Genomic DNA, 26,465 nt, shown 5'->3' on the forward strand with positions numbered 1-26,465 from the left:
CTCAGAGGTGGTGTTGAGGGTGGAGGAACAAAAACAATACAATAACTGTGTTATTTATCGTGTTTGTACAATCTATCTTTTTTTTTACAGTGCAGTGAGCGTTGCACAAACTTGACCATATTGGACCGTTCATGCGCGTGACAGTTGCCCTTATCTTCATTTGCAACGACTCAGAAGCAGCGACAGCAATCATCTTTTAGTGTAACATTAATCTAAGTGGGGTGGTACCAGACTGTAATGTAAAATAAAACTTTAAAAATATGTAAAACAAATGTTAATATATACATATATACACCTAATTCTGATATATAATTATAATTTAACCAATAATTTCCTGTGTGCAGCCTGCTGACAATTGTACTTTATTTTGTTTTTTAGGAGGGGGTCCCTTCAACTGCGGATGCGTATCACCTTGCGCATTAACGCCCTGACCTGTGTTATGTCATTAGTCTATTGGAAACAAAATAGTATATATGTGGAGACTCCCACAGGGCGTTTAAATTGATAAAACAGAGCAAGTGTTGTGCATGAGCGTTAGTCTACAGTCCTTAACTCCACCCTTCAGGTCGACGGTTTTGCTTGGTCATAGCTGCTGCGTCACCGCCCCCGTGGAAACCCGCTCGACTGACTCCTCCTGGAGAGGGAAACACCGGAACTTAAAGGCTCCTCCACTAAAGATGGCGCCAACATATCATCCAAACATGTCATTGCTCAGGTAAGAAATATTTCATTATGCACAGGCTGAAAGTTAAGATTTTTGCAATTGAAATTTCTCATCCTTGTGGTTGGACTCGGCTGATGTCTCCAAGTCGCTGTGCGTCATCGCTCAGCACCACCGATGACTTGTGTTGTTACCATAGCGCTCACTAGATAAACTCATATTATTAATATTGTTTGAATACTTTTAAACATTATTATGGGTGCTAATGATTTAAAGAGTGCACATCTATTTTGATGTTTCAGTTATCATTGTCAATAATCTAACCTTAACAATTTGGTGTAATATTTATTTTCTTCCTCTGAAGGTATAACAACACTGCTTTAGTCATGGATTAATGCATTTTATTTTTACTTCAGATTTCTTATTTTGTACTGATATGTATCATATATGTTTCTTTTATTGTTTGCTGCTTGCCAACTTTCGGCTCTCAATAGTATTTACCGAATACATATTTTTAGGCCTTTACTCTCTTTTTGCTCAATTGACAATTTTCTTTTTTGTTTTTCATGTGAACGCACTTTCATGGACGTTGACATGAACATGTGAGTACCCATTTCCTTTTAACCTCTTAAAATATTATGTGGTCTCATAAAAATTGGATGTTGCTTGTGTGTTGTAAACATCAAGTACTTTAACACAGGGTTATAGGAAAGGGCATCGGAATTTTGTGCAACAGCTATAGGGTGGTATTTCTTCACTTTTTGGAGGGAGGGGTGGGGTCACCCAATCACCCCGAGGCCTGTGCACGCAAACACATCTTTATCTTATGAGAACAGATGCTTTCGAAATGCCTTCCAAGGTAACCAGGAAATGGCGGGATTCCTTCACTATTGCCTTTTTATTTTTAACATTTTGTTGTCTTTTCATTGAAAGACAACCACACCTCACTGACTTATGCTGTATCAGTACACAAACAACAATTCACACTCACATTTACACTAATGGACAATTCAGACTTTTCAATGAGAGTTTGAAACCTATACCTCCGAACTGTGAGGCAGATTTGCTAACCCCCTGTCCACTGTGCTAATGAATGTTTTAGTGTCAATAAATATAGATAAAAAATTATATAGTTGTAGACTTAATATATAGTTACTGAATGAACTCGTTTGCATTATTAAGTGTGCTCATTCGTTTCTCCACTAGGTAGCAGCACACACTAGCACAAGCCAGTAGAATTCAAACAGGATGATGCACTCAAATGGCCATCATCTGTTTGGCCAGTGCAGAGTTGTTGATTTAAATACAAAACAGACTGAAAAATAATATTCATACGAGGTTTTTTAATGGTCCATATCAGAAAGACCTCATTGCTCTATGGAATAATATTTACAAATACTTTTCTTTTTTTTAAAAGAGGGCACTTAAGTTAGATGAGTTCTTGTGACTGCAATTTACAGTAAATATTATTTCTTGAAAAACTGTGCTTGATCTAAATTCATCTACACAAGCCAAACCAAAAGATGTCTGCTTTTACAGTGGGGCAGCAACATTCTTGCTTTATGAATTCTTCATGATATAACAGTGCTTCATGAATATTGATGTCCAGTTGCCATCCCATTAGTGCTCCACCAAGCTCAGGGCGGGAGCACAAACAAAAACCACGTCAACCGCACTTCCGTGCGTGCACTCAAGAGTCATATTTTGCAACATTTTCCTGGCGGCGTGTAGCTTTACGTAAGATGCGTGAGGCTACTACCCGATGATGCACGCCCAGATGCTTCACTAATAGTCAATGATTTGGGTGGATACAGTGTGGGACTTTATTACGTAATCATCCAGTGACTGAGCCAGAGAGGGATAAAGATGTTCCAAAACATCGTCCTATCCCCAACCCCCCTCCGCTGTGCACTCTGCCGGAGATGAACGATGCTCTGCATCATCATACATGTACGTTGTTTTTTTTTTTTTTTTCTTGAGAAAGCGTCACTCCTTTAGGGTGTGTCTGGAGCTTGAGTGGGAGTGAGTCTGTGGTTCCAGTCTGGCGTGGTCTCAGGGGATTGTAGTTCTGCTCCTCCCCTCCTGGTTCTGTCTGCCATCTCTCTCTTGGGTCCAACACAACACCTGCTTCTTGCACCAGCGCATGACAGTCTCCTAAGCAACTGAGCTGCGGCACCACTCCTTCATACACCCTTTTTTTTTTCCTCTCTCAGACCAGGACACATCCAAGCGGGATGAATAGAACCAATAAACTAAGTACTGCCTTTCCTTCTGTATCGGGGCAGCACTAGTCGGGTCGCTTCCGGGAATACATTGGTAAATGTTTAACAGCACCTACAACGAATGCCCTGATGTTGTGTCACTTTGCTCCGTGACTAAAGTCTACAAGGAAAAAAAGTGACTTTTGCTGTATTGGAGGTATATATTTTTGGCGGGGTTCCTCTGTAAACCGGCCGTTTTGGATTTATTGGATAAGCAGAATCACATCTTTACTGGTAAGCTCTTTGTTTGAATAGCTAACTGCTGGGTATACTACGTGAACTTGTCTGTGAGACAAAGGTGATGGTGTCTGAGAGGGAATAATGAACCTCTTCACTGACCCCCTTCCCACCCGCCCGCCGCCTATCAACCGCATGGCCCTAATGGGGTCAGGCAGATGGGTGGGCTCCATTAAGACAGCTTGAATGTGTGCACACAAGTATGAATGTGTTTGTTTGTTTTTGAAATTCAGATTGATGGGTCGGACTCGAAACGTAATGTCGGTATTATGCGTGACTGACGGAGGGATGAGAGTGTCCAAATAATTAGTCTGGTATTGCCTTTGTGATTGTTGGTAAAGTAACGTGTCATATTTGGTAAGTTTAACTTAGTTAGAAAAAGATAGCACACAGCTTTAGGTTGCTATAAAGCGGAAGAACCATGGTGTTTTGAGTTGTTAATAATGCAGTTTGAGAAGATTGGATTAGGTGTGCTTTGTTTTTTGTCTTTTTGTGCAATACTTGGTGAGGCCAAGACTTGAGTTTGATGTGAGTTGTAAAAAGATGTGAATTTTTGTTTCACGAATTGTGCTTTTGTGATTGGCTAGTGACCAGTCAACTGTCTGCCCCGTATCTTGCTCTGAGTTTGAATAGGCTCCAGCAGACACGTGACCCTAATAAGGATAAGTACCATCAAAATGGATGTGCAGAATTGTAAAATGTGTTTAAATAAAGAAAAACAAGTAAGGTTTAAAAAGTACCCTCATTTGACCTTTCCCTGCAGAAGGTCTGGATGGATACATGGAAAAATAGATACATTGAGAGATGGATAGTTAAAGATTAGTGGGCAATTGAAATATATCTTAAATGTTGATGCTTCTATTATATCCTGTTTGAATCGGCATCTATTAAGTCGGTGTGCACCTTGCATGTGTGCCGGAGCCGTGCTTTCTGGGTGCCGAGTCGGGTCCAAGCCTCGGATAAGCTCCGCCCCTTTACGAGCATCGGACACCTCCAGCACAACAAAGCATGTGTGGCACCGCAACATTGTTCCTTTTCTGAACGTGCAGAATACGGGATTTTGCATATTTTGACTTCTTTTTTGCTCTTCCCTATTGATGCGCAACCCGCAGTAGGTGAGTCCGAAGGTCCCGATGACGCTCATGGTTTGATGTTTATTTTGTTTTGCCGCACATTCGGCGCCATTTTCGTATTCGGATTTTTTTAAATAGCCGCCGCACAGTGGTGCGGCATAGATCGCTCATATCGGCGCTTTATTTGCGGTAAAAGTTCCCCCAAAAATCCGCTATGTGTTTTATTACGGTATTGCGTCCAAACGTTTTCTTCTTAACAATTTATTAATGAATAGGGTTTTTTTTCCGAAAAGAAAATAGCATTAGAGGAAAGCACAAATGAAAAGTAGTCGTATCTCTTCATGTGAGTTGGATGGGTAAACATGGCTGGGGGCGCACTCGGTTAAATGCAATTTTTGCCGTGCATTTTATTTAATAGCAATTACATTGAATGCAATTCTTTAAGATGTATTATATTTAAATGAATAATTCCCTAAATAGGGGAAAAAACATTTTCTCAGTTAAACTATTAACTATTGATGCGTGATTTGCCGACTGTAGTCCTTTTATCTTACATAACGGTGCAGTTGTTCTTCAAAATACCTCTACTATTGAATTAAATTTTCTACTTGACTTGCTTTCACCCCAAGAGGGGAGCTGCATGAATACCCCACACTCACTTGGCGCATAATATATTGCCTAACACACTTGACCAACAAAGGTGCAATAAGCCTCATGTCTATTGATGATACTGCTGGATAAATATAGACAGATAATCTCTCATGAAGCCGCAAATATCACGTGTGCAGGATGAGGCAAATGCAGCTGAGGGTTCATGTGGTGCACCCGGTAGCAATAAGAAAGAGCGAGGTTAAGATAAAACAATGATGGCGCTCTATTACCTCGGGGTCATCACTATAGTGCTGAATCAGCAGTGTTGAGAGCATGTAAGTGATGCTCGTGGATGTTTGTGTCTTTGCTGTGTGAGAGTGAGGTTATTGAGGTCCCATAGGAGCTTGCTGCTGTTAATCCTCTTTTGGGAGTTATGATGCGTTTGGGCAGTTAGTCTACAAATGTGTTGTGCTAAATAAACAAACTCCACATGCACGGTCTTTTTGAATGACTGAGGAATTTCCTCGCTTTTTAATATCGTATTCAAAATGGATACACTCTGCACAAGGTTGATGATTACGGTATATGTTTCTTGTTTTATTATATTTAGTGAAATATATCTGGATTAATTATTTAATATTTGGAAGCCTTTGTCCTCACTTTGTTCGATTGCAATATATTTTTGCAACTTGGCTTGGGCTGAGTCGGATGATTTTGGAATCACTTACAGGACGAGCAGACTAAATCAATCAGGCTACTTCATTCATTTCCCATGATGGTTCATGTTACACTATCAGCAGCTCTTGCCATCTGTGTGTATCGATTCATTGGGTAGTGGCTTTGGATACATTAACACTGAAATAAACCTCTGTAACTGTGTACTTGACTTAAGAAAGGCGTTACTGTCTTAGAATGACCTTGATATTCACAAGTTTTATTGTCCACTTAGTTGTCTCTTTACAAATTAATGTCGTGTTTACATAGCAAATATAAACTTTTAGCTGAATTCTCCTGATTGTTTTGTTTTTTGGCTAAATAAACGGCGCTCCTTGAAAAACCATGAATCAGCACAGCTGATCGTCTTCACTAGCTCATGTCCATTGCACACCCACACAGACTCAAGCTGCATACCCACACCCAGTGAGCTGGCAGCTAGTCCAAGTGCATGGCGGCTCGGGCTAGACCACTTATTGGCCGGGCTGATCTACATTTTGCTGAATATATAGACAATAATCACCTTAATATAGGCAGTGTAGTGAAAAAAAAAATACATTAATGTCTTATTGTATACTATAAACATTACATTGTGATTTAGATGGGTGGATATTGTATTCCAATTCGTCACAAGTACTAGTAACTGTCTGTTCATGCATGGCTGTATACAATTCTGACCTTAACCTCTGAATATTGACGCCATGTAAACATAGTTAGTGAGATGGCCAGTGGAGGGCAGGTAGTCAGAGATAATCTCACTTGGTAACTTGGCCCCGATTAACTCTAAACTCCTGCTAATTCCTTAAGCCTACTCCTGGTGGTAAGGTAAAATGCTTTCCTTACATTACATCGACAAGATAATGTATACTCAGGACTTGTATTATCCATTTATGTGTAGATGATTGCAAGAAAGGAACATAAACATTAATTGCGAGGATTATTTGCACGTTGGGGCAAGCATGGATGCATGTGTGTATATTTGCACGTGCGTGCCATGAGCTGCAGAATGCCGTGAACATAAATAGATGTGAGCTCGTCACTAAAGGCTAACTAATGAGTCCAAGCATCTTGAGCACAAACAGCTATTTATATACCATACCTCCTCCTCCTCTACCTCATTCAAACCTCCTGTCTCTCTTCATCTCACATTTACACACCAGGTTAGAGCAGCTGTGAAGCATCACTGGCATATGTGATTGAATTTAAAATATATATATATATTTTTGTGACCAATTGAATAAAGTGGCAGGAAATGGCAATCAAGTGAGGTCAAGGAAATAAAAGAATAAATAAGTTATGCTGGATGTTTCATTCAACGCAACACATTTCACTCACAGTAGTCGGGGAATTAATTCAACTCACTGGTGCAAGAGGGTGGCCTACTTCATTTATAATTTAACTCATCAGAGAGACTAATTATATAGTATTGAGGGCATCCCTTTTCTTTACAGTGTATTTATTACATGGAGTCCACTGTGCAAAAAAAATAAAAAAATCCGGCACTTCATATAGTGATCTCCATCAGTCAAGTGACACTCTGCTCAGCTGGCCTAAAGCTGAGATGTTAGATAGACAACTCAAAATGGAGGAGGCAGCAGGCACAAGCTCAGCTGGTCCATTAGGAGCATGTCTGCTTCCTGACAATCAGAATTGAGATGACAGAGCATTAAAAGACCCAGTGGAGGGAGGCTGTGAGCACTGATGCATAGCTGTGCGTTTGTGTGTGTGGTGACCTAGGGGAAAAGCCTATGGGGGGTCTCTTGGGGGGAAGGGTGGTTAGGATTAGTTATAGAGTGCAGTGTAGTTATTGGTCACTGGACGCAAACAATGGGAGGGCGAAAGAGGATTTTAGCGTGTGTATGTTGTGTGTGCACAACCCCCCCCTCCCTCCTCTACTTCTCGTGTATTTGCAATGGGGAGGTGCATGCATGGTATAGTGGGACACCCTTTGGGGAGGCCCTGTACATCTGGAAGATTGGCCTGCCTCTCTGTCTGCAAAGCAGCTCCCCTCCCCCCCTATGGCAAGGCTAGGGTGGGGGACTTGAACTCATATGGCGGACATTAACACTGCAACATTAGTGACCAATTAGGCAAGACTTAGTTCAGACGAGGTGGATCACTACTGTAGTGATCTCCAGCCAAGAGAGGTTGCATGGTTGCATAATGCTGGTGGTTTATTTCAGCCAGTCAAAGGCTTTAATCGGCATGTAAGACCTTTCTAAATATGTGAGATTTGTCCTCTCCATAACCCCAACAAAGTTGTATTCATGAAACTGCTTTGCCATAAGTGGATAATTATTATGTGGCTTTTTTGAGTTTTTTTTTAATAGTGCTGGGCTTTGTGTGTAATACATAAAAATGAAAAAGTTGGTGAGGCTTTGATGTGGGAATTTAAAATGTTGTGTATTTTGTTTCAAAATATTCAATACAGTAGGTTATCATTTTGTGTGTTTGACCATCATTAAGCTGTTTTGCACAGGTTGGTATGCAATTTTGGCACAAATGCTAATAGGCACAATGTAGAATGGCGTCTTTGTGCCCGGAAAATTTAATGAGTCTCTAATGGCGGAGGTTGTGATATTGAACACATCATCCAACAAGGACAGCTATTGTCCGATTCTGTGTATGTGCGTGCATTGCAGGTTGCATGAGTGTGTATTGTCAATGTTGCCTGTGGCTGACAGTTGGCGAAATTCCACTGAAATTGTTGTTAGTAATTAAATGTGTGAATGCTGTGAAGAGACAAAATAGGCACCATTATGAAACAACATTTTTGAGTGAAGCAAAAAAGTTATTTTCTATACTTGACAGCTTGTTGTAGAGTTGCAATTTCTTTCATATGTTTGCCAAACAGTATTAAGCATGTTTACGACACACAAGCTTATAGTTCAGTGATCCTAATCTTGTTTGTTGTCTTTCAAGTGTAGCAGTGTTGCGCTCTGTCACTGAGTAAATCGCTGGGACTTGTCCACAATTCTGACTCCTTTCTTCTTCTCCATCCTAGTGGCTACCATGACAACAGAAGCCAGTGCCGTGAGCGAGGCGGACACTGAAGGTAAGCAGAAGGCTAGCGCCGCTGAACCCGAACCTGAGAACAAGCAGAGTCCAGAGGCAGCGGCATCAGAGCCGGAGGGCGAGCAGTCCAGCAAGAAGTCACAGGCCGCCGAGCCCGCCGCCTCCGCCGATGCGGCTTCCTCCCCTGAAGAGGAGCAGCTGAAACCTCGCACCAGAACTTCTGCCGGCAAAGGCCTCTCTCGTCTCTTTTCCTCTTTCCTAAAGCGCCGCTCACAGTGCTCAGAAGGAGAAGGCTTTGAGGCAGAGAAAGCCAGCGAGGAAAAGCAAGACAAAGAAGAACAGGCTGGGAAAGCGGAGGAAGAGAAAGAAGAAGAAAAAGTGAAAGCTGAGGAGAAGGATGCAGTCCTAGAGGAGGAACCCGATTCGAAAGAGGTCAAACGGAGCGAAGAGAAACCGCAAAAGGAGGAAAAGAAGACTGAGCCGGAGAAACTTGAGAAGAAAGGTAGCAAGAAGAAAAAGAAAGAAAGCAAGAAGAAAACTGAGGAGAGGGATGCGGAGAAAGTGAAAACCGCAGAGGAGAAAAAGGAAGAGGAGCAGGACGAGAAGAAAGAGGAGGAGAGGATAGAGGAGCCCAAAGAAGAGGCAAAAGTAGAGGACGCTGTGGAAATAGAAGAAGAAAAATTGGAAACAAAAGAAGTTAAGAGGACCGAAGATAAATGCACTGAAACGGAGCCCGAAAAGGAGGAGGAAAAAGTTGATAAAAAGGGAGCGAAGAAAAAGGAGAAGGAGGAGAAGGTGAAGAAAAGGGAAGAAGAAAAAGCGAGGAAGAAAGCAGAGGAAGAAGAAAAGGCAAAGAAGAGGGAGGAGGAGAAGGAGAAAAAGAGAGAGGAGGAGAAGGCAAAGGAGGCAGAAAAAGCCAAGAAGAAGGAGGAGGAAAGGGCCAAAAAGAAGGAGGAGGAGGAAAAAGCAAAGGAGGAGAAAAAAAAGAAAGAGGAGGAAAAATTGAAGGAGGCTAAAAGGAAAGAGGAGGAAAAATTGAAAGAGGCCAAAAAGAAAGAGGAGGAAAAACTCAAAGAGGCCAAAAGGAAGGAAGAAGAAAAATTGAAAGAGGCCAAAAAGAAGGAGGAGGAAAAATTGAAGGAGACAAAAAAGAAAGAGGAAAAATCAAAGGACACTAAAAAGAAAGAAGAGGAAACATCGACGGAGGCCAAAACAAAAGAAGAAACATCGAAGAAGAAAGACGAGGAGAAATTAAAAGAGGGCCAAAAGAAAGAAGAGGAAAAATCGAAAGAGCCCAAAAAGAAAGAAGAGGAGAAGGCAAAGAAAAAGGCAGATGATAAACAGGAAGAAGACAAAGGGAAGAAAAAGGTAAAAAAGGGAAAAAAAGAAGAAGAAAAGGCTCAAAAGGTCAAAGCACCAATTGCTGCCCCAGAACCGGAACTGAAAACTGAGCCAGAAACTGAACAAGCTCCCGATCAGCACTCAACCAGTAGCGCAGAGATGCAGGTCAGTGCCACAAAGATCAATTCATGATCACCTCACTTAGCTCTAATCTTCAAATCTATCTTCTCTTCCAGCCAGCTCAGGAGGAACCCAAGCAAGAAGCCGCAATCAAGGAGGAGCCCGAGGACGAGAAAGAAGAAGAAGCAGAAGTGGACGAGAAAGAAGCAAAGGCAGATGAAGAGCCCAAGGAGGAAAAACCCGCAAAAGAAAAGAAGACAGAGAAGAAGGGTGACGATGTCAAAGGCTCCAAACGACAGAAAACCATTCAGTGCAAAGTCACGTTGTTGGATGACACTCAATACGAGTGTGAGCTCGATGTAAGTCGTGGAATCGAGTTACGTGAGCTTCACGAGTGTTTGGCTTTGTCCTTTCTGATTGCATCTTCTCATTTAGAAACACGCTAAAGGACAGGAGCTCATCAATAAAGTGTGCGAGAACCTCAATCTGCTGGAGAAGGATTATTTCGGCCTTGCTCACTGGGAAACACCAACCAGCAAGGTCGGTATTAAACTTTATACGCAATTTATTTAGTTTCATTTGCGTGCATATGAGCCAATTCAACAATGTATAATAGCTCATTTTATGGTGAGCTATTATTGAACATTAAAAAATGTAATTTATCTTATCCATGTTTTGACGAAAAATATTAGAAAGTGTTTAAGTGTTTATCTGTAATGTAAAAAAAATATATTAATTCTGTGAAATTTGAAAAAAGAAATCTGGAAAACACTGACTTTGGTATCAGTCGAAAGAAAAAAATCCAGAAAGGAAAATTACAAGAAAAAAAGAAAATTGGGAAAGGAAAATTACCAAAATAAATGAAATGCTCAAAGTTTTACAGAGTCCTAAATGTTGACACAAAAATCAACCCAAAACAAAATTCAAATCTTATCTGATTCGTAGAATTTAGAATTAAAACAAATTAATGACAAAACACCTTGCGAGCTATTGCCAATACATCTTTCCCTTCATCAGACATGGCTGGAACCCGCCAAGGAAATCCGCAAACAGGTGCCAGGTGCTGTCTACAACTTTACTTTCAACATAAAGTTCTATCCACCTGACCCGGCACAACTTACTGAAGACCTCACAAGGTGAATTTCCTCTTCCTGTTTACTGTAAACCTTTTTGAGACGGCCAGCATCACCATCCACCTCAAATATAGACAATGTGAACATAAGTGCTTCTCTTTTCCAGGTACTATTTATGTCTCCAGCTGAGGAAGGACATCATGAGTGGGGTTCTTCCGTGTTCCTTTGTCACCCTGTCCTTGCTGGGATCTTACACAGCACAGTCAGAGCTGGGTGAATATGACCCGGAGGTCCACGGAGCTGACTATGTTAAAGATCTTAGTCTGGCTCCTGGACAGAGCAAAGAGTTGGAGGAAAAGGTGATGGAGTTGCATCGTACATATAGGTAGGCCTCCAGAAGGAAGGAATGTATTGCAACAAGAACTTCTCAGAACTTATTTACGAGATGCGAGTCAGAACCAATCTCCTCTTTGTGTGCAAGGTCAATGAGTCCAGCCCAAGCTGATATGCTGTTCCTGGAAAATGCCAAGAAACTTTCAATGTATGGTGTGGACCTTCATCAAGCCAAGGTAAAATAATATGACATGACTGAAAAGCACATTTTGTAACATTCATATTTCTAATTTGTATAATTTTATCGAGACTGACAATATTTCAAGAACCAAGTTATCTTCAATTTTCCATCCATCCATCCATCCATCCATCCATCCATCCATCCATCCATCCATCCATCCATCCATCCATCCATCCATCCATCCATCCATCCATCCATCCATCCATCCATCCATCCATCCATCCATCCATCCATCCATCCATTTTCCGAACGGCTTTTCCTCACGAGGGTCGCGCAGGCGTGCTGGAGCCTATCCCAGTTCATTACGTTAATTACAAAATTAAATTGCTGTCACCCTCTCTCTCCTCTCAGTAAATACGCTTTGAACTCCATGAACCCATAGTGTTTGAAAGTCTGCCCCCTAGTGGACGTGTGTTTAAAAATGCAAGACTTTATAATGGCCTACAGTCACTGTGACCTCCATGTTTGTGCTTTTGCAGGATCTCGATGGTGTCGACATTACACTTGGAGTTTGCTCCGGTGGTCTGATGGTTTATAAGGACAAGCTGAGAATCAACCGTTTCCCTTGGCCAAAAGTTCTCAAGATCTCTTACAAACGCAGCAGCTTCTTCATTAAAATCCGGCCGTCTGAGGTAAAAAAATAAATAATACATTGTAATTTTTTTTCTTTGTATTATATTGGTCCAGCTGAATTATTTACTATTTTAATTTAGGGCGGTTTCCTTTTTGTCCTTTTTTTTTTTTTTTTTTTTTTAAAGCTTTTCCAGGCCTAATATTTTAAAGTCTGTCTGACTGCACGGGATTTGAAATGTACTAATGCGACCTTGCTCCGGGTAAATGAGATCAAGCAAATGTAACACTTTTGAACCCTGCCTTAACTGTTTTGTTTTCTTCTCCCACAGCAAGAACAGTACGAAAGCACAATCGGCTTTAAATTACCAAACTACAAAGCTTCAAAGAAGTTATGGAAAGTTTGCGTTGAACATCACACCTTCTTCAGGTAACAACAGTTTTTTCTTGCCCACTTTCAATGTCATGCCCGACACATGCCCGCCTGTCCGTCCTCTGCGTAATTGGCTAATGGCTGCCTAATCCGTGAAATTGGCTCCGCGACCATTTGACCAGCTGCATTGCACTCGTCCTGACCTTAGCATGAACCTTCTTAAGGTCAAAGTTGTCGCTTACCAAGTTACGCAACACTGCCGATTTTGGAATTCCAAATCATGTAGAGTGCTGTTGGTTGGTAAATCCAAAAGGAAAAAATGTGTTTTTTTTTTTTTTAGGGCAACAACAACCGAGCCTCCCTCGTCGCGTCGTTTCCCCGTCCTGGGCTCCAAGTTCAGGTACAGCGGGCGCACCCAGGCCCAAACCCGGCAAGCCAGCTCCATGATCGACCGCCCCGCCCCTCGCTTCACACGCTCTGCCAGCAAACGGCTCTCCCGCAATTTAGATGGAGGTACGAACCTTTACGTTACGTCAACATTTCATCATTAAACACAGGTACGGACGAAAAACTGCTCTTCTTTCGCTCCTTTAGACAAATGTCTCTGGAGCATCACGGCATCGACCAGGTGTGAGGTTGATGACTGGTCGTCGATGCTTGTTTCTGAAAACCCCTACCCTTCCCTAGAATTTCTAGGTACTTGGAATTGTGTGGCGCTTTGCTCCGCCCCCTTGCATCTATTGCACTTCATTTCATGTATCAGTCCATCGTTCCTTTGCCGTGTATAACAATATGTCCAAAAAGATTCAACCTTGGTTGTCAATGTCAAACCACTTTGTCCTTGCCCTGACATGATCGCAGGGTATCTTTGGTCACTGCTCAATATCGACCCAATTTCGGCTTGCTTCGATGTCACAGCTTGATGTTTGTTTTGCGCTTTGTGCTCATCATCTTAACTTGGCTCTCGTCATATGTGCTTCATTGACCTTTTGAACCGCCCTTTTGGGTATCTGTACAACATGGCCGGCGTTGAGCTTCGTCACTAACCTTTGCTTACTGGACTCACCAAGACCTCGCTTAAAACGCTTTTCATGTCACTTGAAACGTCATCACATAACGACATCTCTTCACAGCTAAAGGTGAGTCTGAAGGAACATTTAGTCAGTCCTGGAATATTCAGGATGGCAGTCGGTCGTGGTGGGATCTCTCTTCCGATGCACAGCTCCGGACGAGAAATGAAGATGAATGGTCCACCTTGGTGGACCGAGATCCTCCTTTCCCATTTTCTCCATCTTTCGATTTTGTAGAACAGCCAGGTATGCGCTTATGTAATGGCTGTTTGCTTCAGGTGTTGTGCGTCCATTGTGTTGTTGCTTATTTGGTCTCAATTTTTTTTTTTTCTTCTCACGTTGTCAGCTAAGATCAGCTTGGCATCAATGAGTTCTATTCACAGGCTATCGCAACCAGCACAGGAACGACATCATGATTGGTTCCTCTACTTTGATCCAATCCCCAGCCGTTCCTTGTATAAGCATGTCGATAAACCTCAGCGTGAGTCACCGTGTGATTTGACGACTTTTGTATTTGCATCACATTTGGTGTTCCATTCCTGCTTCTCCTCCATGCAGCCCAGCTCCTGGATGAGGAGACTATGAGTGAGGAAGAAGAGCTAACAGAGGAGGAAGTCATTGAGAGGCTAGAGGAGATGATGATTATGGTGGAAAAGCTGGAAGAGATGGAAGACATAGAGAGGAGGCTGAAAAAAGTTAAAGATTTAGAAGAGCGGCTCCAAGAAGTAGAAATCATGTCAGATAAGATCCAAGAAGTGATAGAAGAAGAATTAGGTGAACAAGAAGTCGCCTTACTAAAGGATGAGGAACTACAGAAAGAAAGTAAAGCCATAACACGGACTGTGATGAAAAATTCCGTGATGACCGCGATGAACATGAATGAGGGCGATGTGAAGGATGAATTAGAGGAGCAAATCAAAGAGGTGTTTTTAAAAGACCTTTTGGACGATGACGACGATGCTAAAAATAGCATAGATGGGCATATGTTTGAATATAGTCTGAGAGAGAAGGTACGTCAGATAGGAGAGGAATGGAAAGATCTGGTGGAGGACAAGGCTTCTTCTCAGGTAGCTTATCAGACAGAGGTCAGGACAAAGAAGACCGTTTCTTTTGAGGATCAGACACCGCAGAGGCTTGATGCGTTGGAAAATACAATTCTGAAGATCGTTTCAGAAAAGACTGGTGAGACTGGAGTGAAGATAGAAATATCGGTGGAAATAGCTGAGGAGGAAGTTACTGAGGACGAAAATGGGTCTTCACGAGACAAAGAGAAAGATATTTGGTCCGTGCTTTTTGACCGTCCACCGTACACGCCCGTTATCAAACCATCAGGTACGATATGGCTTTCTGGATTCAGCAATTTAAATCTTCTTGCTGTTATCTGAATACAAATAAAACACTTGCTGCTTTCTAATTTATGAATTTTTGCACTGGTGAGTTTCCAAATATTTCATTTCTCTTCCTTCCACCTTGTTCAGTTACATCGGTGAAAGACGTTACGTTGGAGGAGGGTGAGTTTTTCACTTCCAAATCAGTGATTACAGCAGATAAAAAGGTCTTACTAGAAGAACAGCCAGTCGAGGACATTCCATCACCACGGACTATTCTAGAAAGAGAAGATGACTGGTTTGTGTTGCTGGATGCTGTCCCCAGATTTGTAAAAGCAGGTACTGCGACGTTCCCTGCAGAACACTTTTTTTTTTTTTCTTTATTATGCTCACATATTTTGCTCGTATCAGTTACCTTAAAGGAACCAGACCAGACGGAAGCAGAAAGTTTGGTCTCTGTGGTTGAAAAGGATGAAGAGATTAGGGAGGTGCAAATCGAAGAGGCAGAGATAAGCGAAGAAGCGCCGACGTATGGTCGAGAAATCCAACAACAGTCGGTGAAGGAACGGGACGATGACTGGTTTGTGTTGCTGGATGTTGTTTCCAAAGAAAGCACTTTTGTAGCACCAGGTATTGCTCAAGTCTTTCATCTTGCTTCTCAGCTTTACTAAAGCAAACATCTACGTTGGGCTTTGCTGGCATTTTTCTCCGCAACGTGTTCGAATCTGAGAGTTTGAATCTTCTTGTCGTAGTTGCTGTTGATGTGTCGACTAAAGAAGACGTGACAGTTGATATGACATATGAACCCGTTGATGTTGTGGTCATTGAAGAAACAAAAATAAACGAGGATTTAAGCGTAAATGAAGTCACAAAGACGTCACGAGGTGTAAGAGAAATAGATGACGATTGGTTTTTACTGCTGGACGTTGTCAGCAAAGAACCGCAATTTGTACCGCCAGGTATTGCCGACTTGCCGCATGCTCTTCCTTAATCCAACGGCACCTTCACCGATTTCATATCTTCCTTCTTTTTTTTTGTCAAGCGACGTGGATTCACACTCACTCGGAACAAAGAATTTCTGCTGTGATTGAAGAAAGAATGGAGGTTGTAGTAGAAGAGGCTTCTAAGAAAATTTACCCAGAGGTGAAAATATTCCCGTCAGTCATAAAAAGAGATGACGACTGGTTTTTACTGCTGGATGTTGTTCCGAAAAAAACGACTTTTATACCTCCAGGTGACCACATCTCACTTTTCTCTTTTGTGCTTTTCACACATCAGTGAACTAAAGCAATCTAATTTTTAAAATAGTTGCCCTACCAACGGAGGCTAAAATCTCTCCAGATGTCCGACCAGTTATTGAAATTAAAGACATAGAGATGAAACCGCTTCCGGTTTCTTTGGACCAGATGAGCCCATCTCAAATCCAACCAGAGAAAGATGATGACTGGTTTGTGGTATTTGATGCCGTTCGGGAACCAGCAGTTGTATTTCTACCAGGTATAAATTTGCGTTCACTGACACCATATTTTTTTAACTACGATTGGCTGAGAGAAACTCTTTTTTTTTTCTTTTGACTCTCTGCTTGTGCCAGACACCTCTGTTGAAATTACTCCAGACACAAGGAAGCCCTTTGAGGCTGAGGTGTTAACCACTGTGACTAGAACATGGGACACGGTGATAATTGGTGAGAACAGCAAGTTTGATGAGACACCAAGTTCAGAAACGAGACCGCTTGTACCAACATCAGGTCAAAAAGAAGATGATTGGTTTCAACTGTTCCAAAAACAAACCATCCTAGAAAAGACAGCTCCTGTACCATCAGGTATCCATGCTCGTCCAAATGTGTCCTCAGAAAGAAATTTCAGTCCTACAGTTTAATTTGAAATCTGCTTTTCTGTCAGTTGCCATGGTTAAGAATGTTGAAGTTGCGACCGTGGCTAAAGAAATAAAACAAAAAGCCAGAGTAGAAGAAACGAGGCCGCCGGTGAAGTTAGTTGAAATTAAACCTCAACCGCGAGAGATGGATGATGACTGGTTTGTGCTTTTAAATGCGGTAAAAGTACCAGGTAGGTTTGATCACACAAAGCAAGCTTTTATTTCATTTTTGGGGTATAATTTCAACAGATGGCCTTTCGTAGCGCATCTTGATTTAACTCTTTTTATTCCACAATAGCGGCCGAGCCTGTCCGAAAGTATCCTACTGTAGCTCCATCTGAAGCTTTTACAGTTAAAGAAAATAAGTCGCTACCGAGATTTACTGTGGTGGAACAAAAGTGGACGAAAGAGCAGCCACTTCAAACAGGGAGAAAGATGGATGATGATTGGTTTACTCTTCTAGATGTGGCTCCTAGAAAAACAGGTAGATTTCAACTATTCGGCTTTTCCACCGTGTTCATTTGTTTGCTAATTGATATTCTATGAAAATTAGTCCCCGAACGGCTCAGTTACCCGGCAGCAGTTCCAGGACAGAGAACTTCAGAGAGCAAAACAAGGATTTCTATTGTTGAGCGACCCCAGTTTGAGAAACAGATCCGGCAAGAAAGACGGCCTCTCAAATATACTCATGTCCATCATGATTGGTTTGTTCTACTTGACGTTAGCCGTCGAAAGCCAGGTATTCTCCAACGTACGTACGTGTGGTTTGGCTTTTTTGACCCCCTGCTTATTAACATCAAATCAACATGAAGGTTGACTCAAGGATGCCCGACCGCAAGAGATTTCTAATCTCACTTCTCAGTCACATTGAGCTTTGTAGCTCCTTGCTTCCTAACAAAAAAATATACTGCAGCTTGTCATTTTTTTTACTTGGTGGTATTTTGTGTTTGCTGAGGAAGAATTCAAGGTAACGTATATGTGCACTTTTCTTAGAAGCTTGCAATAAAATACAGAGGCAGTGTGTGGTATTTTTCAATTTTTTTTTATCAGATTTTCAATATTGATTTGTAATACAAGCTCCTTTTTTTTTTTTTTTAATTCAGCACCGACCACACAGAGAAGCACCCGTCCCGTCAGCGCTCCAGTCTTCTCCCAAGCTGCTCTGGCCGAGGCCGGAATTCCAATGGCACCCTTTGACCAGCCGCAGACCTCCACTCCGATCAGGACTGCAATCAAAGAGGAGAGGAAGCTTGAGGTCACTTTAGAAGTTGTTGAACCATCAAAAATCGAGGACAAGGTAGCCATTTAATTTTTACAGTTTTGATTGTCTGTTTGACAATTGTTTTTTTTTTTTTATGTTAGAAAACCTGCCACTTAATATTTGTCATAAAATGGCTTAAAAATAGCCTTTAAAATATTTTGCTAAATGACCAATCAGGGGTTGTTCTCTGAAATGTGTCTTTTGCTGCTGTAGTCAGCAGTATGGACTGACCAGAGAAATGACTCCTCACTGACACTTTCCATCAATGGGGACATTCAGGTTAGTGTCAGCCTCCAACCTCGGAGACAACAAGCGCTAGGTAAAGTATGCTAACGTGTCTCCCTCTCTCCTCGCAGTCTGAGGTGACGAGCGGAGAATTGGTGCAATTGCGAAAGGTCAGATTCTTAGCCGTGTGTGTCATTTCTCCATTTCCGCTGACAATTTGCTCAGTCCAAAAATAATACTTCCATCGTCATATCCATCCATGTAGCCAGGTCGTATAATATTCAAGGCATTTTATTTGCTAGAACATGAAAAAAAAATATTTTTTTGCAAGCCATGTGGACTAATTGTATTATTGCTTCAGGATTGGACACACATTTGTGGTATTATTATCCTCATCGCATGCTGTCGCAATCCCTGGAATGCATTTGCATGGATATACTGTGCATGATAAGCCAGATTTACACACGCTTGTTTCTTTATTTCACATCAGACTAGAAAAAATGATCATTAGCCAAAGTGCCATAGCCTCAAGCTATGTCACAGCTTCACGTCTTTGTTTTTAATTAACACTTGAGTGAACGTCATAGCGTGCATGTCCGACTTTGTAGGAAACTGACACCCTGACTCCTCTTTTTTTTTGTTCTGTTCATTTTTCACAGAGAAGAGATAAGAAAATTGAGGGTGGCTCAATTTATATGAGACATAGCCTTTTAATGTTGGAGGTTTGTATCCCTCAGTGGAGATGTCACGTCTTGCGCTTTGTTTTCTTGCTCTCTGCTGCCGTTTCATATCACGCTTGCATGAAAGCTTGATTTTGAACTCACATCAGCGTTTAGCACGTCTGGTTGGCTTTTTAGGATACTAAACAAATGTGCTTATACTATGTCAACTCCAATCCACTTGTTCCAGGAGTTTGCTGCTAAGTGTCAAACCCAAGGCCCGGGGACCAGATATGGCCCACCACATTGCTTTTTGTGGCCCGCAAAGACAAATTTTGCTTCGACACTATCATTACTAAAATTACAAATTGTCTTCATTTTAAAAAAATAGATATTGCTTGCACTTTTTCTTACCATTAGACTTTTTAAAACGTTTGAACAGTTTTTACTAGTCTCTGATTTCAAAACTAGTTTTCATCAGTTTGTTTTGTAGCTTATGTTTGTGAACCATAATTCCTTTTTATTTATAGAGATTATTATGTAACTAAAGAAAGATATTGTGAAGTTTTAGGGAATCAGGGGAGACGATAACCAGGATGCTTTGCTGTGGAATCAGAAATAGTACCTGTTTGTTATTGTTTTGTTATTTTGTGCAGACATGGTGTAAAGTGTCAGACTTTTGACTTTTTAATCAATTAGGACAATAAAAATAGTGGCGTATGCTCAAAACCTTGGCTACTTGGGCTGAGATTTTGGCAAAATCATCAGGATCCACCTTTTATGCTTTAGCGCATTGACTCGCCATGCTTTCGCCATCTCATTTGCTTGAAACGCATGCACTAACTGTTTTTGCAGTTTTACGACTAAAATGAATCTACTAATACGCTTCTAATTCAGCATTTGTGATTAGAAATTGAAAATAAGAATAATTACATGCTGTCATATGGCTGTGTATTGCAAGAATTTACATTTGAGGACACTTAACATAAAGTTGCTCTATGCACCAAAGAGATCAACTTGATGCTAAATGTTCAGCTGCTTGGTTCGTTTGTGTTGAATATAAAGTTGATGTTCAGCCATTTGTATCATGACTGCAGTTTTTACTTCCATTAATTTGCAGCATTCAGATTTTTCATAAATTGAACAAACCACAGAACCTCAACCCAGTCTCAACCTGTTGATCAATTATGTAAAACGCCCAACCCAAAATAAATTTGCTGTTTGTCGAAGTGGAATCATTAACTTTGCTTTTGCTCATTGAGTCATAACGAATCAAACTGATTAATTCGCCCCCCATCTTTTTTCTTCCCCAATTTTTCTATCCCTCCACTCTTTCTTCCCTCCATTATTTATTCTGCCTGACCTTTCTGAATCATCTCTCTCCATTCATCCCACTGCCCATCATCCCTTCACCTTTCCCCTTTTGTAGGAGTTCGACAAGCCTCAGGAGGACCTGCTCAGGCATCACGCCAGTATCAGCGAGCTGAAGAGGAACTTCATGGAATCTCTGCCGGAATCCAGGCCAAGCGAATGGGACAAGCGTCTGTCCACGCACTCGCCGTTGCGTACTCTGGGTGTCAACGGTCAGCCCGGTGCAGATGGGGTGAGTCCGAAGCACCAAACAACACATCACAAATGAAAAAAAGAGTCAAATAATTATAAATGCGGCGTATCATCAGATATCAGACATCTGCTCATAGCTGTCATTGTGTGTGTTTGGGAAGCATCACTCCAGTGTGTGCTATTAGTGCAAGTTGGGTGTTTTTTTTTAAATTTATTTTTCTACCATGTGAGCAATTGAGTATTTGATGAGGCTCCTCCGGGTTGCTTTCTTGGTTGTTTGATGGAATCGGACTGCGTGCGCATGTTGAGACCTATTTATGGCAATGGCATGAAAGATGCAGGTCACGCATGTTGTGATGGTGAATGGAGGTCGGACTGTTTGATGAAGGGTCTGCACTTGGATACTGTCTGATGCGGATGAGGCATCTTTGGCTTTCATGCTTCATCGCACACGCATCAGATATTGCCGACGCGTCGGCATCGCATGCTGAGAGACGTGACGCATGGCAATGGGAAATGGAAGATTTGCACGTTCTCGCACACCGCAGTTTACTTCCCTCCTCTCTCTTCATCTTGCTTTTTCTGCTTCTATTTTGTTTTGCACTCTTTTCTTCCCACGCCGCTTTTACCCTTCACTCCTTTCTCGGAACTTTGCTTGTTCCTGAAGAGAGAAGGTCTGAATCACAGCTAGATATTTTTACCCTCAAGCCACCGTCAAAATCAGTAACGAGAATAAATGGTCGTCTCAAATTGCCTCTTGCATAATCTGATTTGAAACATCACACCAATATCGTTTTTCCGATGGATGCGGGTCGACAGTAGATACTTTCTCGCGTAACTCCCGTTAACTGCTCGCATAATGGCCAGGCTCGGATACAAATCTATTTTGATGGTTTTGTAATGAGCAGGAAAATGACATGAAATGTAGCCAGATTAAATTACTGTCAACAAACAATGTAACACACTTAAAAGAATAATTGAATTGACGCTTCTCTACAGTCGATACTGTATGTTTTCTTTTTTTAAAAGTGAGGACGACTTTTTGTTTTTCAAAGAATTTGGTGTGATGTACAAGGAAGCAAAAAAAAAAGAAAAGAAATGCATGTTAAAGTGCATGTGCTGGCAATTCCATGCTTGGAATAAACAACAACCAAAATCAATCACTTTCTATGTTGTTACCTAAATTTCAAAATATCAAATTTGGCATTTTTGCAAGTTCAACGGCCATCCAAACTCCTCCCTCTCATCTCTCTCCCCCCCTCCCAACCCCCTTCAGTTTGTCACCCGCCTCCCGCGCGGCCCCCTGCTCAACTTCTACTCCAAACGCAGCTGAGGGGCCGTCTGGACTCTGTGGAAGTCCCACACAGGCGTGAGTGTGACCTGCGAGGACAGAACCCAATCACCTTGCCATCTCGCTTTCTCTTCTCCACTTATTTTCTGACATCACCGTAGCATTCCTCATTTCCCATCCTCCCTTGCTCTTGAGAAGCCGCCATTTTTTTGCCCTCTCCTTCTTGGAACAAGACTCTCACCTTTTCCTTTCCTTAACACGCTAACTATTTCCAAACTGAACTGGAATCAAATCCAACACTTTTTCTTCTCAGGCTTTCCGCTGGACACCTTGTCAAACTGATTTATAGTTTGCATTTTATTTTGCCTCTTCACATTTTTTTATTCACACTGTGAAGTAAAGACATTTATTGAAATTCACCAATAGCTCCGGTGTACTCATTAAAATGTCACAGTGTATTATTTCTGTGATGAGAATCCACAAGGCAGCTAAATTGTAATACTCCAACTTTTTTTATATTTAAATATCTTTCACAAGGCAGTATATAGCAACTGCATGAGTACTCGCGCATGACCAAAGAATAAAGGCATTCCATTTACACATCACTAATTGTATATTCATGCATATTGTATTTTTCGTGTGCAATTTTTTTTTATATATGTGTTGAAATGTAATTGGTAAGCATAAGTTAATAAATATCATGTTAGTGAAAGACAAAGTAAAGAAAAAAAAAGATTTGCTACATTTTCCTCAAAAAATGATCTTGTGTAATTTACCATACTTCCTCAAGTAGTGACCTCGGCTGGACAGATGTCATGTCTTAATCATTGCGTGCATAATTTTGAACACAAATAACTCCCTTTCTGTCTCTTGCTTCTCCTTTTTTTGGAAGAAAAAAATAGCAGGTGATGCCACAAAATATTTATTTCATTTAATGTAATCACATTTTTAGCAATGGGCACAGTTAGTTTTATACGCAACACCTTGATTCAACAAAAATAAAAATGTGATCATCCCCAGTGAACGTTAAACAAAAGGTGGTTAAAAAAAACAATTGCGTTATTCTTGAACCACCATGACAATTGTGTTGGAAAAAAAATTAGCAAGCTGGACATGAGCAGCAGTTCAGACATTTTGGTGGGAAAGCCTCATCTTGGCTTTGCATAAATAAAAAATAAAATTAAATAAAACCATCAGGCCACTATTTGAGGAAATATGGTATCAAGAAACAGGTTTGATAGTAACAATTATTATGGGTTTTTTGTCCCAATAATAATAAAATATGTATTTCAAACTATTGTTTGGGGTTGTATCAGCTTTTAGTCTCTTGGGTTAATTCAATTTTTACTCGTTATAAATCCACATTTTGTGCGGATTTCCAATTTGTACCTGCTATATCGTATGTTGCATTTTAATGTTGTACATGTTGCCTTAGCAGGTCATTTAAGCTCAAGGACTTTTGGAAAAGAGGTGTACTACACATCTTTCAAATTTAAATAGATTGGCATTTTTCTTTTTTTTTCTTTTAGAGCCTGCACATTAGTCCGCTGTGCAGAGGTTCAGAGACCAGGGCTGCACTCAAGGAGAATTTGGGCTTATCCAACAAGTCCAATCCCATTGTGAGCCTCCATCATAGTGCCGTGGCTCCTGCCAGAGTTGCTTTTGATAAGTCATGTGATCAGGAAGCACTCGTGGTGATTGGCTCATCCATGGTGCCAATGGTAGAGGTGGAGATGGTGCAACCGGTTCCCTCCCTCGACCCTGGCAGTAAATTTTTAGATGAGACCCAGAAAGAAGAAAGTTCATGTCCCAGATTTTCGGAACGCTCTGGGAATATAGCTGGATCTTCCCCTGCTTCCTATTTTATGAGCGGTGGTCCACAGGTCATACACAGCTTCCAGGTAGCCTCCTGTCTCCGTCAGGCTCTTTCTCTGTCTCGCTTGAAACTTTTTACTATTTTATGATGGTTCCTACCTCTGATCCTCTAGAGTTGTTGCACAGTGGTTCTATTGGGCTCTTCGATATGGTGATGGTGCTCTCCGTGCCGCTTACAAAACATCTTTCTTTTACCAACTACCATCTTTTGCTCATTTCTGGGAACCTCACTTCCCCTTTTCTGCTTTCCTTTGGTAATCGCTGGTGATGGAAAGGGAATGATTCAAAGAAAGGCTTGTTTCTGGGAATGGCCTGAAAAGGCATGCATGGTGTGAAAGGTTTGCGGTGGGTTGCGAGGTGTCTGCTTAAACAGCCACTCACGGGGCTGTGCTCCCATTTACAGCCGCCTCTGGTGCAGACCCACACAGTCACCATCACAGCTGTCCCCAACTCCTTACCCAGTGGCATCTCCACCACAGAAGTTCCTATCGTCCCAACTAAGACCGTCACCTATGAGTCTGCAAAGGTAGGGGCTCCAGACTCGGCCCTCGCCCGCTTCGCTTCAATCTGTTCTCACTAAGTCACCTATGGGAAAATGCAGCGGCAAAGTGTGAGTAGGTCTGCTAGGAATATGGCCAAACCACAGATCCCCATACCCTGGTTCAAGTTCATGAAATGGTGATTCCCACTGGAATACAACAAATCCACTGTATAATTGTTTGTTTGTCACAATGTAAAAGACGTGAGGTCCCAGCCACCTTTGGAAAATAATTTTCTCTGTCCATTAGGCATGGGCCAATTCCCAATTTGATGGTTTACCGTGGTTTTAAAAGGTCAAGGTGTCTCACCGGTAATGAGATCTTTTCTTTTTTGAGGTAACATCTAAGCAGGATACAACATGGTAGGTTACTTGTAGAGTTGAGTTACAAAGCCAAAGTTAATGGCTTCCAATGAACTTTTTTCCCTTCTTCTCGGTGAGCAGAGAGGGGAGGGGTGGAGCAAGACGACAGCGACACTGCAAACACTGATTTGCTTCGATTAATATGCAATTGCCCTGTGGATGCTAATTAGCCCTAGAAACAACACAATTAACCTTATTAGAGATTTGTTTAGTCAATATAATACATAGTGGTTGTCTATGAACTTTCATGTGATTTTTTTATATTTGTCTTCAGGGTGCAGTTGATGGAACAGAAGAGGACAAAGAAAGCACATTGTCCATTTCGCAGACCTCCGAAACCATCAGTGGCACCTCCGTCACTACCACCACTACACACATCTCAAAGGTCAGCTGCTGATATTTCAATTGTTTCTTCTGCGCTCACATTTTCAAGTATTGAGATATGCGTTATGTTTGCTTTATTCCCTAACGCAGATTGTGAAAAGTGGCTCCTCAGAGACTCGTGTGGAGAAAAGAATTGTCATAACTGCTGACAGTGACGTTGACCAGGACAAGGTACAAAGCGTCTGACACCATTAAAATGACATGTCATGAAGCAAAACATTAGCAGACTCAAATTTCAGACACCAAAAAACAGGAAGACTTAGAGAGGATTGTACACTTTAAGGGACTGGTGTCAAACTCAAGGCCGGGGGGCCAGATCCGGCCTGCCACATCATTTTATGTGGCCCGCAAAGGCAACTTGTGTGTCAAATCACTGTTTCTTGTTAAAATACCCAAATTGTAAATTGTCTTCCCAATACCAGTCAAATATCGTATTTTTTTTTTTCAAAACCCCACTTTCAAAATAAATTAGAAAATTGTTAAACTTTATTTTTATGTTGTAGCTACCAGCTAGCTATTTGAATCACCATTTGAACTATTCCATAAATGATTATAATGTGGCCTCCACTTGATGTGTCTCTTATAGGGGAAAGATGGTGGTGCTTCAGCATTGTAACTGAGCAGCGTAAGCAGCTCCTCCTTTGGTTATCCATCCTTCTCCCCCTTGGTCAGAGTGCAGCACTCAACACACACTGACTGAGCCACTCTCAACGCACACACACATATCTCTGAATGTGCACCCGGTAGCAGAATCTGCGTAGATTGTGTTTGTTTTCGTTCTCTTTATGCTTTGAGCTGTTCATAGAATGTTAGAGGAGGGCTGCACCGTGTTGATCAAATCTCACCTGCAAAGGATCTGAAAAGCTTCTCACATACACTTCCATTGTTTTAAAACTTATTTCTCTTTAATCGTAGCAGATATGTTTGCTTTTAAACACGTTTACTTCCCTTTTTAATTTTTTTTTTCGTTTCGCACATGCACTGTTTCTGAGTTAATTTCGATTGTCAGTGTTCACTATTCAGGGAACTCTTCCTCTTTCTTGTGTATTCATGCATACCGTCAGGAGAAACATTTGGATGAAATTATGTAGCTCGCCTTGATTCATACATTAAGATAATTCTGTGCACTAATTGGGACAGTTGTTTGGTTTCGCTCAGGAAAAAGAACCAAAATTTCCTTCTTTTACAACCAGCCGACAACCTGTAGCCTACACGTTCTTGTAAAGTTTGAATTAAAACTCAATCTATTTTGACATATTTCTCTATTTTATAGGTGGAATGCTTTTATAGTGTTTGTACAAATTGAAACATTTTAAGTTATTCATACCCCCCCCCTCATTTAAATTGTGCTGTCTCTTTTGAAGACTTTTCTTCTATGATTTGTTCTTCCTCTGGTCAGTCAGCGTGCTCTTCATCAGCCGCTTTGAATA

The 26,465-nt window shown here is 41.4% G+C and overlaps 1 protein-coding gene across 11 annotated transcripts; it reads left to right on the top strand.

The window, feature by feature from the left end:
* Positions 1 to 753: 753 nt before the first annotated feature.
* On the top strand, positions 754 to 26,172 carry LOC125975506 (uncharacterized). 11 transcript variants are annotated; one of them, XM_068651797.1, is made up of 33 exons: positions 754 to 1,263; positions 8,542 to 10,058; positions 10,130 to 10,372; positions 10,449 to 10,553; positions 11,031 to 11,149; positions 11,253 to 11,471; positions 11,568 to 11,655; positions 12,140 to 12,292; positions 12,563 to 12,660; positions 12,944 to 13,116; positions 13,198 to 13,299; positions 13,737 to 13,919; positions 14,020 to 14,154; positions 14,232 to 15,005; positions 15,152 to 15,340; positions 15,413 to 15,631; positions 15,754 to 15,960; positions 16,044 to 16,235; positions 16,310 to 16,498; positions 16,593 to 16,823; positions 16,903 to 17,067; positions 17,175 to 17,360; positions 17,430 to 17,627; positions 17,980 to 18,173; positions 18,351 to 18,416; positions 18,494 to 18,532; positions 19,022 to 19,084; positions 20,451 to 20,624; positions 23,405 to 23,776; positions 24,154 to 24,276; positions 24,926 to 25,036; positions 25,126 to 25,206; positions 25,622 to 26,172. In XM_068651797.1, the coding sequence occupies exons 2-33, from the start codon at positions 8,550 to 8,552 to the stop codon at positions 25,649 to 25,651; spliced, it is 6,930 nt and encodes a 2,309-aa protein (XP_068507898.1). In that variant the 5' UTR covers positions 754 to 1,263; positions 8,542 to 8,549; the 3' UTR covers positions 25,652 to 26,172. The 11 variants fall into 11 exon arrangements, with proteins under 11 accessions (XP_068507898.1, XP_068507899.1, XP_068507897.1 ...); XM_068651798.1 differs by lacking the exon at positions 754 to 1,263 and adding an exon at positions 2,739 to 2,977; XM_068651796.1 differs by lacking the exon at positions 754 to 1,263 and adding an exon at positions 2,989 to 3,156.
* Positions 26,173 to 26,465: the final 293 nt, after the last annotated feature.

This window comes from Syngnathus scovelli, chromosome 9 (assembly GCF_024217435.2).
Source record: "Syngnathus scovelli strain Florida chromosome 9, RoL_Ssco_1.2, whole genome shotgun sequence".
Classification (NCBI taxonomy): domain Eukaryota; kingdom Metazoa; phylum Chordata; class Actinopteri; order Syngnathiformes; family Syngnathidae; genus Syngnathus; species Syngnathus scovelli.